Below are 20583 nucleotides of genomic sequence, written 5' to 3'. Positions count from 1 at the left end.
CAGATCTGGACTCAGGTAGTGGACAATTTGACCTTGTCCCAGGAGAAGGCTCAGCTTTTCGCTAATCGCAGACGCCGTGTGGGACCCCGACTTCGTGTTGGGGATCTGGTTTGGTTATCTTCTCGTCATATTCCTATGAAGGTTTCCTCTCCTAAATTTAAACCTCGTTTTATTGGTCCGTATAGGATTTCTGAGATTCTCAATCCGGTGTCTTTTCGTCTGACCCTCCCAGACTCCTTTTCCATACATAATGTATTCCATAGGTCGTTGTTGAGGAGATACGTGGCACCTATGGTTCCATCTGTGGAGCCTCCTGCCCCTGTTTTGGTGGAGGGGGAATTGGAGTATATTGTGGAGAAGATTTTGGATTCTCGTGTCTCTAGACGGAAACTCCAGTATCTGGTCAAATGGAAGGGTTATGCTCAGGAAGATAATTCCTGGGTTTTTGCCTCTGATGTCCATGCCCCAGATCTTGTTCGTGCCTTTCATGTGGCTCATCCTGGTCGGCCTGGGGGTTCTGGTGAGGGTTCGGTGACCCCTCCTCAAGGGGGGGGTACTGTTGTGAATTCTGTGGCTGAGTTCACTTCTGTGGTCACAAGTGGTATTGCAGTCTCTGGGCTTCCTCCCTCAGGTGTTTTGGTGAGCTCGTTGGCTGCCTTGCTATTTAGCTCCACCTGAGTCTGTCTTCCTTGCTCCTTGTCAATGTTCCAGTGTTGGATCTGAGCTACTGCATCTTTCCTTGGGCCTGCTGCTCTGCTAGATAAGTGCTTCTAGTTTGTTTTCTGTTTTTTCTGTCCAGCTTGCTATTAACTTTTGCTGGAAGCTCTGAGAAGCAAAGGGGTGCACCGCCGTGCTGTTAGTTCGGCACGGTGGGTCTTTTTGCCCCTTTGCGTGGTTTTCGTTTTAGGGTTTTTTGTAGACTGCATAGTTCTCTTTGCTATCCTCGCTCTGTCTAGAATATCGGGCCTCACTTTGCTGAATCTATTTCATTCCTACGTTTGTCTTTTCATCTTGCTAACAGTCATTATATGTGGGGGGCTGCCTATTCCTTTGGGGTATTTCTCTGAGGTAAGTCAGGCTTGTATTTCTATCTTCAGGCTAGTCAGCTCCTCAGGCAGTGCCGAGTTGCATAGGTAGTGATAGGCGCAATCCACTGCTGCTTATAGTTGTGTGAGGATAGATCAGGTACTGCAGTCTACAGAGATTCCACGTCTCAGAGCTCGTCCTATTGTTTTTGGTTATTGCCAGATCTCTGTATGTGCGCTGATTACTGCACGCTGTGTTGCCTGATTGCCAGCCATAACAGTAAATGTGTTGCTATATGTACACACACTTGTGCTAACACCACATTTACCCACCAGACCAGTTTTGTAATTAATATTCTGTTTCTTTTTTCTTTTTTTTATAACATTAAACCCCCCCGCACACACCACTGATTGGCAGATTTCTGCACAAAGCTACACAGAGCTCATGAGTATGGATGACAACTTGGCAGCAGGTTTACTAGTCCTAATGTGATAATCTCCTGCTGATAAAAACAGTGATTTTATCAAAACTACAGCAAGAAGCCCAGTAATTAACTCATCGCTGCAATCAAGGTTTCTGTATCTATATTATGCTGAAATTAGGTGGCAGAAATCTGGTGTCAGATTCCTTTTAAGATATGATTTATATGTCCGTGTTTCAAACAGACAGCATGTGTCTGTAACACAGATGGCATCTGTCTGTTCTCGGTTTTAATTCCAGATCATTTGCTAGGATGGTTGAGTTTGGTATGCAAATAAGAGCAAGGAACAACAATTTTCCGTAGACATGTGAAAAGAGCCTTAAAATATAATGTGTCCATGTACTGTTAATTACAAAAAAAAACAGGAAGAACATGTATAATAAAGACCGATGTCTTTGCTTTTTATATAACTAAATATTTTTAGGAACCGTAATGGGAGCAAAAAAGATGCCTGCAATATTCTTTTCTCCAGATAGAGGGAGTAGAAGGGCAGCATTCAGTCTCTGTTCTTATGCATTTTAATTAGATTGTAATGGTGAGAAAAAAATAGGAATATCAGTGGGAACTCAAATCAGTGATGTATAAAAACTGAGAAAAGTAGTCTAATAAAGCCTCACTCACCGACACTTCTCCATTGTTAATTCTGTGAGTTTTGCTTGCATACCTGAAACAAAGTAAGTTATTAACATAGTTATTAACTTCTAAGTGTAAAGTTCAGTTGTTTGTTCTAACTAAAGTAAAAAAAAAGCACAAAAGATGTGTTTACTTCTTTTAAAAAATGATAACATTTTGACTTAAAAAAGTTAAGAGACTCATGACCCTACCACTGATTCACTGGTCATCCTTACTTGGACCACTTTTAGTACGTAGTAGCCACTGAATTTTGGGAAAACCCTACAAGACCTGTTTTAGAGATGTTTTGAACCAGTCATGAATTGAAGACATCACAATTTGGCCTTTGCTCAGATCTTTACACTTGCTTATTTATCCTGTTTCTAAAACATTAACTTCAAGAACCAACTGTTCATTTGGTATCTAACATGTCTTATGAGGTGCCATTGCTGACAGAAGACCAGTATGTGGGCTCTTTGCAGTCCAATAGTAGATCATAATGTACCCTTTTATGTCTTTGTCACAGAAACTGCTTGCTGCTTTGGAAGTTTAAGTGAGCCCTAACCTCTTAAGCCTTGTGCAATTGCACAGGTTACAACAATAATATGTCCTATAACAACAGCTACAAATAATTAGTTGCAGTTTTTTAATCATATTTTCTAATTTATTGATTGTTGTCAATCATCTGCTTTGATGGTCATATCCTATGTGTAGCAGTTACTATGACCAGTCTTAAAATTGTTAATTGTATAATTGTTCAAATTTCCAACATTTTAGGGTTTCTAGTCAAAAGTGACTGGTTTAGACAGCACTTTTTTGATGCCATTTGGCAGGTATGTAGACAATTTTGTGATGGAAGACTGTAGCAGATTTTATTGCTTGTTTATCAAAGGAGTGGTTAATAATTAGAGTACCAGCAATGTTGCTGTAAGTGAGAAAGGTTGTTAACCTTTAAAGAACGCAGTACATGTAGATCATTGAATTCCACTTTACACTTTTTTTTTATAAACATTATCAGACAAAGTAAACCTCTGTTCACACTGTTCTATGCTCTTTGTATGATAACATGTGCAAAACTCTAAAGCGCTGCGGAATATGTTAGCGCTATAAAAAAATAAAGATTATTATTTGTATTAATGATTCTGATATTGCTGACATCAAAGCTGATTTAGTCTGCAGCTTCATTGTCAAAAATATTGGAACCGCTATGGGCACCATACCAAGCTAATAGGAACCATGAGAATTGTTGGGGTGCCTTTAGAAACTGATCCTTCAGAACTGTCATAGCTCCTGGCTCTGTTATGAACAGAAGCCATGAAGATAGTGTGAACCAAACCTTAATGGAGAACTAAGTATGATTCTACACAAGTTAGAATAATGTTAAACATTTGTATGTCATAAATGTAATTATAGTTAAATGGAGATTCACGGTGACTTCCTTGGCTACTACTGTATGGAGAAATTATAAGAAAACGTGGGGGAATTACTCTGCAGACCACTCTCCATCTAATCTATGATGAACAGGTTCTCACTGAGGTCTTTTAGTTTATGTGTGAACTATCCTAAAAAAGAATAGACTCCAAAGACAAGTGAATGTCTCCATTGTCACTTCCAAATAGAGTTGTCTTCTACTTGACCTTAGGGACCGATATTGTGTTTAGTTATACCGGCTTCTAAGGAAGGTGGCTGGCCATGCTGCGAAATGTTAAGGTACCTATATGCATGCCGTTAAAACTAGTGGGATCAGCCAACTTTTGTAAAATTTGTTTGAGGGCCTTCATTTATTTCCATACACAAATACTGTATATGGTTCTCCAATCAGTTTGTAGAATCTGCCAACAGTAGTTCCGGGGTGGGTTGAGGAAGAGAACTGTTCCCTTCACAAAGCTTGCCAACATCTGCAATGATGAATTGAATTTCCCTGTGTATAATAAGAGCAGCCGTGTGTTATACAGTACAGCTTTTATACCTCCGCTGTCTGAGACTCTCTGCCACACACATTGCTACATGTCTGCTCAATAATGAGAAAATATTCTTTCCCTTAACGACTCGCGACACGTGACAAACCTGTCTGTCGGGTTTCTGGCTTTTTACACAACTCCAACAGCTATTTGCACTTCAACTTACACTTTGCCAGTGTTCTAAGAAAATGACATTGAAAAAAGTCCCAACTACTTGTTAAATTCCATGTACCTCCATCTGATGTGAGGTGATGAAACATCTGGTCAAACTTCAGAGATGATATTGGGTTAAAAGGGGTTAAATGACAGTGTTGTTACCCTCAAATCCAACAGATTATGGACAGGCATGTAGCATGAGAAGCCTTAATGTCATGTTAAAACTGGGCTATCAAGACGACGGCCATCGGTAGAGGATGGCATGACCTGAGAGACGTGTCTTGAGCCCGACTGGATGGGTATCTTGATTGCACACAGGGCATGTGAAAGGGTCACCACATAATGGCAGTCAAACACCGATTGACTATTTTTCAAATTATATCCTTGAACACATTTCTATGGTCCTAGATTTGTATTCATAAAGGTTTAGCTGATATATATGGACTGAAATGTATGAGGCTGTGAAGATCCATCCATAATGTTCTAGGAGATTCAAGAGTAGAAAGACCTGTAGTAAAGTTGTAATCTTCTAAATCCATGATCTCCAACCTGTGGTTCACCATCTCTTCTGAAACTGCCTATCCATAGATGCCCTGGTATGTGAAGCCAGTGGGACTTTTAACTTAAAGGTATTGTCCACATTTTAACAAATGTGTTGAGGACATGACTTTCTGTTCCTTACTTATGTACAAGTATTGCCTTATAGTTTCTCCTCCTGCACTTCTTTCCTCACATCCTGCTCAGCTCTCTTGTCCATATAACGGCTGCTGATGTAGGAGTACTTGACCAGACCTGTCCGCCAGTCTCCTTAAATTAAAAAACAGCTTTTCCAGCTTTCCCAGTTACAGTGTTTTTCCATTGGAGAATCTTGATGGACAGGTCTGGTCAGATGCACCTCCATCAGCGGCCATACTGTGGACAAGAGCTGTGCAGTCTGTGAAGGAGGAGGAGAACCTGTAATATTTGTATATTAGTAAGTGCCACAAAATCATGGCCCCAATACATTTGGTAAGATAAGGGTTACCAGCCCTTTACAATTGTGTTAATTGATCATTATTTATCATGGCATAATGAAAAGACATATGGCTGCGATATTACACATTAATTTATCAATAACGGAGCTTCCACAATATGGTAGATTTATTCTAGACATTGGCACAACTTTTACATTCACATGCCAGTCCTGCCCACAGCTATTTTTCTCATCCTTCACATATATGATCCGCTTGGCTGAACATGCATGGGTTATCAATGGCGAGAACAAAGTAAGCCTCTGACAAACATTTCTGGTGGTAACTAAGGGGCAGACATAGACAGTATCTGGTCCCTATGAAGAAATAGTATATGGGCCCCTACTGTTTATCAGGTAATTTAAAGGTAAGTGTCATCAGAAAATTGCTTATTGTATAGTGGCGGCGACCGGGTACTGCACATCCGCTATCTATTAGAACCAATGAGGGGGTGGATGTGCAATACCCAACCGAGGCCACTGTTAGTGGACCTGAGCTTTGTGGGACAGGATCACGGTAACTCATCTAATTCATAAGGAGCTGTCGTGTTCGCAAGCCAGAACTGTTAATCCAGAGACTGTGGGGACTGTAGTAAGATTTGTGCTGCAGCTCATGGAGGCGCACACCACTCGTTAGACTCTCCTGATTCATTAAAGGGGTTGTCCGGGATTTTGACATTGATGACCTATCCTTAGGTCATGAATGTCTGATCGGTAGGGGTGTGACACCCAGACCCCGGCTGATCAGCTTTTCCCAGTTTCGATGTCGACCAGAACTGCTCAGTTACGGAGCTGCACATCCGCCCCGAATTCAAATCAATGTGAGGTGGATTTGCAGTACCCGGTCGCTGCCACTATTCCGCCGGCAGAGCTGTGTGGCGCCGTAACTAACAAGATCCATCCGCCACTTAAACCAGGAACAGCTGACCGGCAGGGGTGCAGGCTGTCACACCCCCACCAATCAGACATTGATGACCTCTCCTAACGATGGCCAGCAGTGTTAAAGTCCAATTTATTTATTTTGATACATTATGCTCACATTTTTTGGGTCATGCGACTTGTTAGAGAATTGCTGTCGTACGGCACATGCCCGCCGTGACTATGGCAGTGGTTGCCTAACAGTGAAGTGCCTTGGACTCTGCAGTCAGTACTCCCTAACCTCTTTGTTCTGCACTTTAAAGGGGTTGTTGGAGTAAAACAATGATTTTTTGCATCGCTCAGATACCCTTGAGCAGCACATCATTGGAAGTCGTCTTACCACTGCAGCCAGTCATTGGCGACAGCAATCTGGCAGCTCATTGAACAGTGATATCTCTGCTTCCTGTCTCTTCTCAGTCCAGGAAAAAGTCTGTACCAGTGAGTATTATGGATTTAGTTTTTTTTTTACATTTTATAGTCCCCCATTTACTCAGAGACCCGTACAGCCATTATTCAGGAGCAGATGAGAGTGGTTGGGGACTGCTAGCAATATTGAGCCAACGGTACTTCACTGTTAGGGAGCGCAGCAGCGGAGATTTGGCAAAGAGGTGCGCTGGATTTGCCTCGGTCCTACTGATATTAACAACATCCGCATAAATATGTTTAAATTGTTTTCCAGGTCACCTATTGTGTGCAGTCATAGCTGCTGAGAGTCCCCTTAAAGCCACAGAAGCACCAGGCTCCAAACAGCCATGGGAGGGATCGGTGAGACAAGTTTATTCATGAGCGGTTCTCCTCCGACCTGTCTAAACGCTGAGGAAAACAATGCGGTCTCACCACCAGTCGTACTCGTTTAACCAACACAGCCCAGTGCACGTTGTGTTTCCCAGAACATTTTTCTCAAGGTTCTCAGACGTGCCTCATCCTGTCCTTGAAAGACAAGACAAATCATTAATCCTGTCTGTTGTTGAAATGATTGTGGAAGTGGTGAATGGAAGATGCTGCTTACAAAGTTCATACAAAATACTGTATATATTCATACCCCGGAAACTTTTCCACATTTTTTCATGTTACACCCATAAATTTAAATGTATTTTATTGGGATTTTATGTGATACACCAACACAAAGTAGCAAGTATTTTTGAAGTGCAAAGGAAATGCTACATGGGTTTCTAAATATTTTAAAAATACGTACGTGATGTGCATTTGTATTCAGCTCCTCAGAGTAAATACTTTGTAGTACCACCTGTCACTGCAAATACTGCTGCAATTCTTTTGGGGTATGTTTGTTGCCGCCACCATTTCTGATGGTGGGTATGGTGTTTTCAGGATAATGTGCAATGTAAGTTTTCCCCCACCCATAGCGCTTTGCATTTAGTAAAAAAAAATTCTATTTTGATCTCATCTGACCAGAGCACCTTCTTCCATATGCTCGCTGTGACCCCTCCATCACATTTGCAAACTGCAGATTGGACTTCTTATTGCTTGCTTTCAAGAATGGCTTTCTTCTTGCCTCTCTGCCATAAAGGTAGATTTGTGAAGTAAAAGATTAAAGGGAACCTGTCACCCCGAAAATCGCGGGTGAGGTAAGCCCACCGGCATCAGGGGCTTATCTGCAGCATTCTGTAATGCTGTAGATAAGCCCCCGATGTTACCTGAAAGAGGAGAAAAAGACGTTATATTATACTCACCCAGGGGCGGTCCCACTGCTGGTCCGGTCAAACGGGTGTCTCTGGTCCGCTCCGGCGCCTCCCATCTTCATTACAAGACGTCCTGTTCTGATCTTCAGCTCCGGCGCAGGCATACTTTGCTCTGCCCTCTTGAGGGCAGAGGATAGTACTGCAGTGCGCAGGCGCCGGAAAGGTCAGAGAAGCCCGGCGCCTGCGCACTGCAGTACTTTGTCTGCCCTCAAGAGGGCAGAGCAAAGTATGCCTGCGCCGGAGCCGTGGCTGAAGATCAGAAAAGGACGTCTTGTAATGAAGATGGGAGGCGCCGCAGTGGACCAGAGACACCCATCCGACCGGACCAGCAGCGGGACCGCCCCTGGGTGAGTATAATATAACGTCTTTTTCTCCTCTTTCAGGTAACATCGGGGGCTTATCTACAGCATTACAGAATGCTGCAGATAAGCCCCTGATGCCGGTGGGCTTACCTCACCCGCGATTTTCGGGGTGACAGGTTCCCTTTAATAATTGTTCTGTGGACAAATTCTCCCATCTGAGCTGTGGATCTCTGCTGCTCCTCCAGAGGGACAATGGGCCTTTTTGCTGATTCATTAATTAGTGCTCCCCTTGCTTGGGATGTCAGTTGAGGTGGGCGGCCATATTTTTTAAGATTTGCAGTTGTACCATAATCCTTACATTTTTGATGATGGATTGAACAGTGCTTCATAAGATATTCAGAGTTTTTTTTTGTAACCTAACCCTGCTTTACTTTTCTCCACAACTTTATCCCTAACTCGTCCGGTGTGTTCCATGGTTTTCATGATGCTGATTTATCCTTTATGTTCTCAAACAAACCTCTGAAGTCTTCACAGAACAGCTGTAGTTATACTGAGAATAAACTACACCCAGGTGGACTCAATATACTACTTACGAAGGCAATTGGTCACTCATTTTATTTAGGGATATCTGACTACAGTGGGCCGAATACAAATGCACGTCACAATTTTCAGATTTAAATTTGTAAAATAATTAGAAAACCATATATAATTTCCTTTACACGTCACAAATACTTGCTACTTGGTGTTGGTGTATCGTATAAAATCTCAATAAAATAAATACAAGTTTGTGGGTTCCAGTTTCTCACCCAGCCACTGACTGTACAGGGGAACAGCAGCACAGCTATTTTCAAGTGAATAAGGCTGCAGTTTCCTGCTGAGTGCACCACAACTTATAAACGATCCTACATCTTGTAAGGTGGGGCTATCTATATGCTCTAAAACATTTGAATATTTTTTCAACCATTGTTTTTATTGTTCCAATGCATGAAAAATAAAATCAAGAAAAATTTGTAAAAATATCTCCTATTCTGTGCAGAGCGGCAATGCAAACCGATATGTCAATGATAATGCTGTCATGTGTTACATCAGGGAGTAGGAAGAGTAATGTGATGGCAAGACTGTGTGAAAGAAATATGATCAGAGACTCTGATTCCAGCAATGTGTCACATACTGGGCTGCTTGCCGCAGTTTTGAATTAAACATTTTTATCTGCTGCAGATCTTGCAGTTCTCACCACTTATCGGCAGCTTTCTGTGTACACTGTGCATAGGCAGAAAGCTGTTAATCAGTGGTGGGAGCATGGCTGGACTATCTGGCAGCAAGTTTACTAGTCCTCTAGTGATAATCTCCTGCTGATAAAACAGTCAGTTTATAAAAATTACAGCAAGCAGTCCAGGTAGTACCACATCACTGAAATCAGGGTATCTGCCCCTACATCATGCTGCTCAGATTAGGTAGCAAAAACCTGGAGAAAGATTCCCTCTAATGGTTACATGTAGGACAGGCAGGTCATGTGCATCTTATATAGGTGTATGGCTCGTCACAGAAGAGCTGTGATAAGTGTTCTTTATATGTATATCTCTGGCCTCACCGATTACTTCCTTGTCATGTATCTCCTTCAGTCTGTTCAGAGCTTCGCCAAAGCTTTCATTCGCCATATTGCCACACTTTACGTTCACAGATTCTGGGTTATAACCATTTGGATGTTGCCCTTAGAATAGAAAGAGATTTATAATGTTATTCATGTCCTCACACATGACACCATTGCTACCATACTGGTAGCTGCCATACCAATATATTATTAATAGAAGACATAGGTGAAGGGTAGGAGGGGTACGCAGCTGCAGTATCTCTACCTCAAAGCGTTTGTGAAGGTGGGGGCATGCTGAGATCATTTTTAGGGGTCAAATAGACAGGGCCCACTTTATTGCCCCCTTTCCTTCGCATATTGGTGGGCCATTCATTGAGCAATTGTCCTGTGACCAATTCTCTCAGGTATTTTGCACCTTACTTAATGCCTTTTGAAAAGATTGATCCAACAGTTATTTAGTAAACTCCACTTTGAGTCTGATACCTTGTGGTTTAGTGACTCAGCGATCGCTCCAGGCAATCCTGTTTCAGAAATGGATGCGTTCAGTGAAGACCCTGCTGTGCTGCCAGGCATTTTGTGTTTGAGCAAGCTGGAGATGGTGCCAACACATGGCGCCAATATACAGCCTCGTGGATTTACTCTAAGCATTAGTATACATCTTATACATAAATTTGACGCGTTTCACTCCCACTATTTTCCATGCTCCTTCCTTATTGTTGAATTCAATAGTATAAAAAAAAATAAATCTGAATATTCAAAAATCTTATTTCTTTATATACAAATTCACACCAAATATAGCAAATTAAAATCCAATGCGTTTCAATCAAGTTTTTCTTCTTTTTCGACTATAATACTCGGAGTAGCAGAAGGATGCTTGTAAGATATCTTCAAAATTCTTGAAAAATATAGAGGGGATTCACATCAAGCCGAAACACACATTACATATGGGAGCACAACGCATTTCACTCCAGCTTTTTTTCTCTGTATTCTACAGTACTAGGTAAATCATAAGGACCACTCGTGACATCTTGAAGTATTGTATTTATCTATATAAAATACAGACACGCACAACATATTCGAACACAACGCGTTTCATGCCAGCTTTTTTTTTTTGTTTTGTTACTGTATTGTACTAAGGATATTAGAAGGACTATTTTTGAGACGTCTTTGAGAATCCTATTTCTTTAGTGAAACTTAACTCCTGAATTTCGTGCTGAAATATTATCTGGGTTATGACTGTAAGCTGTGCGGAGCAGGTGAGTATTTGTCCTGTACACCCTGTGTGTCATTTGACCCATGGTAAAGAAAGATGACATAGCGAAGAACTTGTTATTTCACTTTATGTTGACTGTCTGGTTGAACTTGTGAGAAATAAAGGTTAACCACTCCTCGTATTTAGAGTAATGCCAAAAAATATGTTGTAATGCTCCATAAGACCCCCCTCAAAATGTATTTTTTTGCTACAATATCCCCACTTAAGTCTGTAGTTATTCCATGATTATCCCTTTACTTCTAATAGACCTGATCTTGATTTAAAAATAAAATCCACAATTAATTGATTTTCTTATGATAGAACTCAATAATTATGCTGATATGTGGTGCGCCACATCAGGCTACATCTCAGGTCAGGAGGGAAGGGGTGTTTTATACCCAATTATCAGACCTATCAACACCACAGAACAAAACAATATAGGTGACATATGGTGCCCAAATAATTCCATAAATGAGCCCACCATAAGTGATCAGAGTATTATTGGAACGGACTCAGAACTGTTGGTTCTGCTAATTCTACACTTGATGAATGTTAGTAGAGGCTTAAAGGCGAATCAGTATTTTACTAATATATACACACCAGAATATTATCATTTAAAGGGGCCGTCCACTATATTTCATGAATGTGCTAATCTGTCCGGGGTGGTGGTAAAATGTAAAATACAATATACATTTTCTTTTACCCGGGCCCTATTATTACATTTATAAAATGTAGTTGACAACCCCCAAGTCCATGTTTCTTTGCATCAGGAAAACAGAATTCTCAATTGAGTATAGAAATATTAAAGGGATATTCCCATCTTGGATATTTCTGACAAAGGGATAGGAAATGCATGCATCCTCGATGTCATCTGCCCATAGGATGGCCAGTTCTACACCTCATACGCTATGGCGCCATCAAATAGACCTGTAATAGCCGCCAGCACCACCCATAAGATGGCCGGCTCTACACCTCATACGCTATGTCATGCCATCATATAGACCTGTAATAACCGCCAGCACCACCACCCATAAGATGGCCGGCTCTACACCTCATACGCTATGTCATGCCATCATATAGACCTGTAATAACCGCCAGCACCACCACCCATAAGATGGCCGGCTCTACACCTCATACGCTATGTCATGCCATCATATAGACCTGTAATAGCCGCCAGCACCACCCATTAGATGGCCGGCTCTACACCTCATACGCTATGTCATGCCATCATATAGACCTCTAATAGCCGCCAGCACCACCACCCATAAGATGACCGGCTCTACACCTCATACGCTATGTCATGCCATCATATAGACCTGTAATAGCCGCCAGCACCACCACTCACAGGATGGCCAGCTCTACACCTCATACGCTATGTCATGCCATCATATAGACCTGTAATAGCCGCCAGCACCACCACTCACAGGATGGCCAGCTCTACACCTCATACGCTATGTCATGCCATTATATAGACCTGTAATAGCCACCTGCACCACCACTCACAGGATGGCCAGCTCTACACCTCATACGCTATGTCATGCCATCATATAGACCTGTAACAGCCGCCAGCACCACCACCAATAGAATGGCCAGCTCTACACCTCATACGCTACGTCGTGCCATCATATAGACCTGTAATAGCCGCCAGCACCACCACCCATAGGATAGCCAGCTCTACACCTCATGCGCTACGTCGTGCCATCATATAGACCTGTAATAGCCGCCAGCACCACCTCCCATAGGATGGCCAGCTCTACACCTCATACGCTATGTCGTGCCATCATATAGACCTGTAATAGCCGCCAGCACCACCTCCCATAGAATGGCCAGCTCTACACCTCATAAGCTATGTCGTGCCATCATATAGACCTGTAATAGCCGCCAGCACCACCTCCCATAGGATGGCTGGCTCTACACCTCATACGCTACATAGCGCCATCTTATAGACCTGTAATATCTGCCAGCACCACCTCCCATAGGATGGCCGGCTATACACCTCATACGCTATGTCACGCCATCATATAGACCTGTAATATCTGCCAGCACCACCACCCATAGGATGGCCAACTCTACACCTCATACGCTATGTCGTGCCATCATATAGACCTGTAATAGCTGCCAGCACCACCTCCCATAGGATGGCCGGCTCTACACCTCATACGCTATGTCGTGCCATCATATAGACCTGTAATATCTGCCAGCACTACCTCCCATAGGATGGCCGGCTCTACACCTCATACGCTATGTCGTGCCATCATATAGACCTGTAATATCTGCCAGCACTACCTCCCATAGGATGGCCAACTCTACACCTCATACGCTATGTCGTGCCATCATATAGACCTGTAATATCTGCCAGCACTACCTCCCATAGGATGGCCGGCTCTACACCTCATACGCTACGTCGTGCCATCATATAGACCTGTAGTATCTGCCAGCACCACCACCCATAGGACGGCCAGCTCTACTCCTGATATGCTACGTCATGCCATCATATAGACCTGTAATAGCTGTCAGCACCACCTCCCATAGGATGGACAGCTCTACACCTCATACGCTATGTCGTGCCATCTTATAGACCTGTAATATCTGCCAGCACCACCACCCATAGGATGGCCAGCTCTATACCTCATACGCTATGTCGTGCCATCATATAGACCTGTAATAGCTGTCAGCACCACCACCCATAGGATGGACAGCTCTACACCTGATACGATACGTCTTGCTGCCGTATAGACCTATAATAGCTGCCAGTATTACCGCCCAGAAAATAAACAGATTCTAGTTGACATAACAGGCCTGATTAACCCATTAATAAATAATGTTGTGTGTATACAAGCAGTGCCCGACGGTTCCACACGGGTGTGATCTGACCACTGCTGCATACCGCGTGCACAAATGAGCATGTCGTTCTGCGCCCGAATGATCATTTGAACAGAATAACGCAAAACATCTTTAGAAGAATGATCGTCCGACCAATTATTGACCCATGTAAAAGGGTCTTAATGTGTTAATCCCATTTTTATGATTTAGGATTCCCCCAGTGCTGGACCCCCAGCGATCCTGATAATGGGCCATCTGAATGGAGTCATGGCATACACCCCATCGCTTTATTCCTTCTTTATAGGATTGCTGGAAAAAGCCAAGCCCTGTGTTTGGCTTTGCAGTTGTGCGCTTGTTCGCCCTCCACTCCATTTTGGCAGTTAATTTTAGACACCCATTCCCTGCATTTTAGGGGGTCCCAGCTTTTTGGGGTCTCAGCCCTCAGAGCCTCACTGATAGGTGATAATTTTTAAAGATTAGAATAAGTCTTCAAGGAGCTTTAGAGGTGTCAGGTTCAACATTCTGACCTGAATATTTTCCTCATATATAGGGTATAAGGACTGGAGTTGTTACCTTGATGAGACAACTGATAAAAAAATGACATTCTGGCCACCAGCAGCCACCACCACTGGAGGGAGCTCAGGAGCTTACTGCGTACTGTTCAATACATTAAAGTCTATGGTAATACAGTATGCAGAAAACACCTAAACTCCCCCTAGTGGTGACTTCAGACTACCAGAATGTTATTTTCTGCACTGGGAGATTGCAGATCTGTATCAGATAGCAGCACATGCTCCTAGTCACACAAGAAAATCCCCATATTGCACACACAATCCTTCCTTTGCTGAATAGGGGAGGATTATTTTTCACCTCTGGCACGATTTCTGAGAATGAGGTATACAGGGGTACTGCGGTATGGAATGCTTTACTTTAATTATTGCCCCACACAATGTAGCCTAGGTTTAAAGCGGTTCTATTAGATTCTCATAACTAGTTTCTACCAGGTACAGCACCACTCTTGTCCAGTGGCTTTGTGTGGTACTGCAGCTCAGCTCTATTTAATCACATTTAGCACCCCACAAACGAGTGGTACTTTTTTGGATGCAGAGCAGCCATGCTAGCTACAGAGTAGCAGTCAGTTTAACATTTTCCCTCCAGCACTCCCACTGGAGAAGTGAAGTATTACATGGTACATAGTGAAATCAATGAGCTCTGTGTGTAATGCAGGGACTTGCTGGGTCCTCCAGGCTGAGAGGCACTCTTTATAGCTGCCCACTGATGTCTTGTAGCTAATTTGGTGTCAGGCTTTACCACTCAGGACCGTAATATATTAATTTTACACTGATAATTTACTTAAAGGAGTTTTCAATTTCCAATTTTATCTTAAAAAAATTAAACTGTTTACATAAAATAGCAATTCTTATCTCTCTCCGCACCACTCCCCTCCTGATGGTTGACCCGCGCCATTCGCTACTTTGCCCAAAGATGATGACCCAACACAGAGAGATGTGATCGCTGCAGCCAATCACTAACAGACCAACCACTGCTGCTATCAGTGATTGGCTGCACCGTTTACTTGTGCCTGTGTTGAAGAGTCATTGCAGCAGCCGGAAGTAGAAAGCAGCGGGGGATTGAGCAGTATCAGAATAAGATCGATGGAGATAGGTATTTTTTTTCTTCAATTTTTATTATTTCGAGCCTATTTTTTTCAAATTGAAAAAAATAGTGGAAGCGGACAACGTTATACAATGGAAATGAATTTTGTCCAAAAATCTTGGCGAAACCGTACAAAAATACAACCAACATAATGAAGCCGATTCCGATTGGGTGGGACTGATGGTTACGTGTATGGTCATCTTAAAGGGCGGCTATGACAGATGACTTGTCCCGCTGGCTGAGAAAGTCGTGGAGTACTTTTTATCTCCTGGAGTATTTCGTCAGGTCTCTCCGATTATATTTAATGACCTGCAGACAAAGACTGTTTATTCTCTGGCTACCGGGGCGGCAGGACTCTGCCATTCCTTCAGAGACATTCCACCTGCTTGGGGTGCGAGCACAAAGCTCCTCTTATGTGGCGGCCTCTACTCCAGCATTCCTGTGGGGTAACACTGGCGAAGTCGCTGCCAACCTCAAGAGTCATGTGCCTCTGCAGCCATTAACTGTTAACCCTTTATACATAACCTTAAAGGATGAGAAATAGCGCCACACCTCTCTATGGGTTGTGTCTGGTACTGCAGTCAGCTCCATTGAATACCAATCTCCAACCTGTGGATAGGCGTGGTGCTGTTTTTGGAAGAAAGCGGCTATGTTTTATTTAATTTTTTTTAAATCTTGGATTAAAATTCTCTCTGTCTCGGGGAGGCTATTTTTCCACTGCAAATAAAATACATTTTATCTGAAAATCAGGTGTAGTTGGATGTCCTGTATCCTGGTGCATAATCTTTATATAATTGTGTCACATGACACTATAGCAATGAAATATAAAATCTATATACACATGGTCACTGATAGATACATACAGCTCTGTCCAGCTTGGCTACATATAGTGCTATGAGTATGCATCACCGCACCAGCAGGGATAGACATTGGGCCTTTATTAAAGGATGGGCAATAATAATAATAAAAATATATATTTTTTTGAAAACAACAACGCCACCTCCGTCTACAGGTTGTATGTGGTATTGCATTTCAACCTCATACCCTTCAATGGCGCTAGCATGCAATATCTGATATTACCGATAATATCTGTTTTTGGAAATATATATTTTTGAATATAGTCCTGGTCCACAATATTATATTCATAGAAATATATATATATATATATATATATATATACAGTACAGACCAAAAGTTTGGACACACCTTCTCATTTAAAGATTTTTCTGTATTTCCATGACTATGAAAATTGTAAATTCACACTGAAGGCATCAAAACTATGAATTAACACATGTGGAATTATATACTTAACAAAAAAGTGTGAAACAACTGAAATTATGTCATATTCTAGGTTCTTCAAAGTAGCCACCTTTTGCTTTGATGACTGCTTTGCACACTCTTGGCATTCTCTTGATGAGCTTCAAGAGGTCATCGGAAATGGTCTTCCAACAGAGATGCTTAGGCTACTTTCACATTTGCATTGTTGGGCGCAGCGTCGTCGACGCATACCGACGCATGCGTCATGCCCCCCTATCTTTAACATGGGGGGCGCATGGACATGCGACGGTATGCGTTGTATTGCGTGTTACGACGCATGCGTCATATTGACGCACAGACAGGGCGCAGAGGACGCTACTTGTAGCGTTTTCCCTGCGCCGAAATTCCTGCTCTGTATGATCTTATGACAACGCATGCGTCGCAAAACGCTGTGCTGTGTACATGCATTGTTGGTTGCGTCGCCGACGCTGTGCCCAACAACGCAAATGTGAACATAGCCTTAGCACTTGTTGGCCTTTTTGCCTTCACTCTGCGGTCCAGCTCACCTCAAACCATCTCGATTGGGTTCAGGTCTGGTGGCTGTGGAGTCATCTGGCGTAGCACCTCATCACTCTCCTTCTTGGTCAAATAGCCCTTACACAGCCTGGAGGTGTGTTTGGGGTCATTGTCCTGTTGAAAAATAAATGATGGTCCAACTAAACGCAAACCGGATGGAATAGCATGCCGCTGCAAGATGCTGTGGTAGCCATGCTGGTTCAGTACGCCTTCAATTTTGAATAAATCGACAACAGTGTCACCAGCAAAGCACCCCCACACCATCACACCTCCTCCATGCTTCACGGTGGGAACCAGGCATGTAGAGTCCATCCGTTCACCTTTTCTGCGTTGCACAAAGACATGGTGGTTGGAACCAAAGATCTCAAATTTGGACTCATCAGACCAAAGCACAGATTTCCACTGGTCTAATGTCCATTCCTTGTGTTCTTAAGGCCGGTTTCACATTAGCGTTTACCTGATCTGCGGTGGGCTGCGAACTTCCTCTGTGAAGCCCAGCCATCGGCCGCACCTCCGCCGCTAGCTCCGCCTACTTCTGCATGCGGTCCGCATGCAGCCTGCGTACCTATCTTTAACATTAGGTACGCAGGTCGTGCGGCTGTATGCGGATGCCACCGAATGCGTCGTTTTGACGATGAGGCGGCCAGCGTAGGACGCAGCCTGTAGCATTTTTTTTTCCGCATCGTCAAAGCGACGCATGCGGCAGCATCCGCATACAGCCGCACAACCTGCATACCTAATGTTAAAGATAGGTACGCAGGCCGCATGATGGCCGCATGCAGAAGTAGGCGGAGATAGTGGCGGAGGTGCGGCCGAGGGCGGGGCTTCACGGAGGAAGTCCTCAGCCCGCCGCAGATCAGGTAAACGCTAGTATGAAACTAGCCTTAGCCAAAACAAGTTTCTTCTGCTTGTTGCCTTTCCTTAGCAGTGGTTTACTAGCAGCTATTTTCCCATTAAGGCCTGCTGCACAAAGTCTCCTCTTAACAGTTCTTGTAGAGATGTGTCTGCTTCTAGAACTCTGTGTGGCATCGACCTGGTCTCTAATCTGAGCTGCTGTTAACCTGCGATTTCTGAGGCTGGTGACTCAGATAAACTTATCCTCAGAAGCAGAGGTGACTCTTGGTCTTCCTTTCCTGGGGCGGTCATCATGTGAGCCAGTTTCTTTGTAGCGTTTGATAGTTTTTGCAACTGCACTTGGGGACACTTTCAAAGTTTTCCCAATTTTTCGGACTGACTGTCCTTCATTTCTTAAAGTAATGATGGCCACTCATTTTTCTGTACTTAGCTGCTTTTTTCTTGCCATAATACAAATTCTAACAGTCTATTCAGTAGGACTATCAGCTGTGTATCCACCAGACTTCCGCTCAACACAACTGATGGTCCCAACCCCATTTATAAGGCAAGAAATCCCACTTAATAAACCTGACAGGGCACACCTGTGAAGTGAAAACCATTCCCGGTGACTACCTCTGGAAGCTCATCAAGAGAATGCCAAGAGTGTGCAAAGCAGTCATCAAAGCAAAAGGTGGCTACTTTGAAGAACCTAGAATATAAGACATATTTTCAGTTGTTTCCCAATTTTTTGTTAAGTATATAATTCCACATGTGTTAATTCATAGTTTTGATGCCTTCCGTGTGAATTTACAATTTTCATAGTCATGAAAATACAGAAAAATCTTTAAATGAGAAGGTGTGTCCAAACTTTTGGTCTGTACTGTATATATTACATATACATTATATATACTCCTCTGCATACACTGGGCCACCAAAATCAATGATAGCCACCATGCTCTTGCATAATTTTAAAGGTCACACCGTGCACCCCGGACCACATGTTCCTCTTCCTCTATGACCCTCACAGTCCAATATGAGTAATGGCTGACCACCACTCAGGTTTGTTCCTCCCATAGTTTGAAGTCCTGCTGCCGTCTGTATCTTATGTTACAGTCACACTATATCTGCCGACCATAATCATAAATGCACAGCACACATGTCACTTACATATCCCTCGCAGACACCTCTAGTCCCCCAGGGCTTGACGTCCACCGACTTCAAATTTGGCAAAATTTGGAAGAGTCTCCGCAGCCTGATATCAGCCAGCAGTCCGACCGCACAGACACCAAACACACAAATAAAATAAATTTGTCTTTTTTCTTTTTTTTTTTTTTTCCTTTCTTGTTGACAAACTCGTTGAACAGGTTTAAGTTCCTTCATCCCTGCAGCAGGAAAGAGGCAAACCATAGCCAAAGTGGACAGACCGGTCCTGCTGTTTCCCAACAAAGCTGTAGAACTCGTATGGTGCTGGCCGCAATAGAGATACGATTGTAGTATGGGAATCTAGAGGTGGAGGCTTTGTCACATTCACTGTAGACATTAAAGAGCTTTTCCCCTATAAATAACCAAATATATAAATCCTTCTTGTCCACCTCTGTCAAGTTCTACCCAGTGGTCTTGTTCTTCGTGACAAGTTGTGTGGTCCCAATTTATCTTTCACAGATAACATTTTTCTTCTGTGAAAACAGATTTTCCCATTCCTCAGATAGGAGATGGCAGTTGGTGCTCATTAAGTTCTATGGAAAAATGTAACCGCCCTATCCTGGGACCTTACAGCAGAATGTTTGTGTCGGCCTCTAGCTCCCCCTTCTCCATTGAGTTTTAAAAGCACCAACTGCCATCTCCTATCTCAGGAATGGTGAAATCTGTGATTCATGAAATCTTTTATCCACGAATTGAGAGTGAAAGATCAGTCTAGGACAGCGATGGCGAACCTATGGCACGCGTCCTCAGAAAACAGCAGAAAGAAGGCAGCGATATTTACCTGCCCAGGCCTTCAGACAAATGCACTCAGGATGCAGCTGACCCATGTAGTTAAGATGGTGGCAACACAGGTGCAAAAATACCGATGAGACAACCATTCACGGCCTACCAGTCCATGGGATGCATTTGGATAGCGCTGGGCAGCCCGCGTGATCGAATAGTATGGGCGTCACTAATAGGCTGTAAGCTGGATGCCGTGCTTCAGCTGTATGTGAACAGCGCCCCATAAAAGCCTTTATTTTGCATTAATGTACGGAGCAGCCACCCCCTCCATGGATTGGTAGGCTGAGAGTGGTTGTCTCATCGGTATTTTTGCACCTGTGTTGCCGCCATCTTAACTACATGGATCCACTGCCTCCTGAGTGCATTTGGAGCGCCCCCCGTAGGGCAGTGGGGTACTCGGTACCGGGTCCTTCGATTCTCAAGGGGGATGTCACGGTGGCTGA

The 20583-nt window shown here is 43.3% G+C and overlaps 1 protein-coding gene across 2 annotated transcripts in view; it reads right to left on the bottom strand.

Annotated features, from left to right (window-relative positions):
* The window catches only part of RBBP8NL (RBBP8 N-terminal like), a 62220-nt gene extending 42775 nt beyond the window's left edge, over positions 1-19445 (bottom strand). For both annotated transcript variants that reach the window (XM_069751170.1, XM_069751171.1), the window contains exons 1-3: positions 19322-19445; positions 9757-9876; positions 2129-2171 (exon numbers count right to left, since the gene is read on the bottom strand). In XM_069751170.1, the coding sequence (XP_069607271.1) occupies positions 2129-2171; positions 9757-9823 (110 nt within the window). In that variant the 5' untranslated portion in view covers positions 9824-9876; positions 19322-19445. The remainder of the gene's footprint in view (positions 1-2128; positions 2172-9756; positions 9877-19321) is intronic.
* Between the last annotated feature and the right edge of the window lie 1138 nt (positions 19446-20583).

This window comes from Ranitomeya imitator, chromosome 2 (assembly GCF_032444005.1).
Source record: "Ranitomeya imitator isolate aRanImi1 chromosome 2, aRanImi1.pri, whole genome shotgun sequence".
Classification (NCBI taxonomy): Eukaryota; Metazoa; Chordata; class Amphibia; order Anura; family Dendrobatidae; genus Ranitomeya; species Ranitomeya imitator.
Note: the sequence above shows the minus strand (reverse complement) of the source record. Positions and strands in the feature narration are given on the sequence as shown.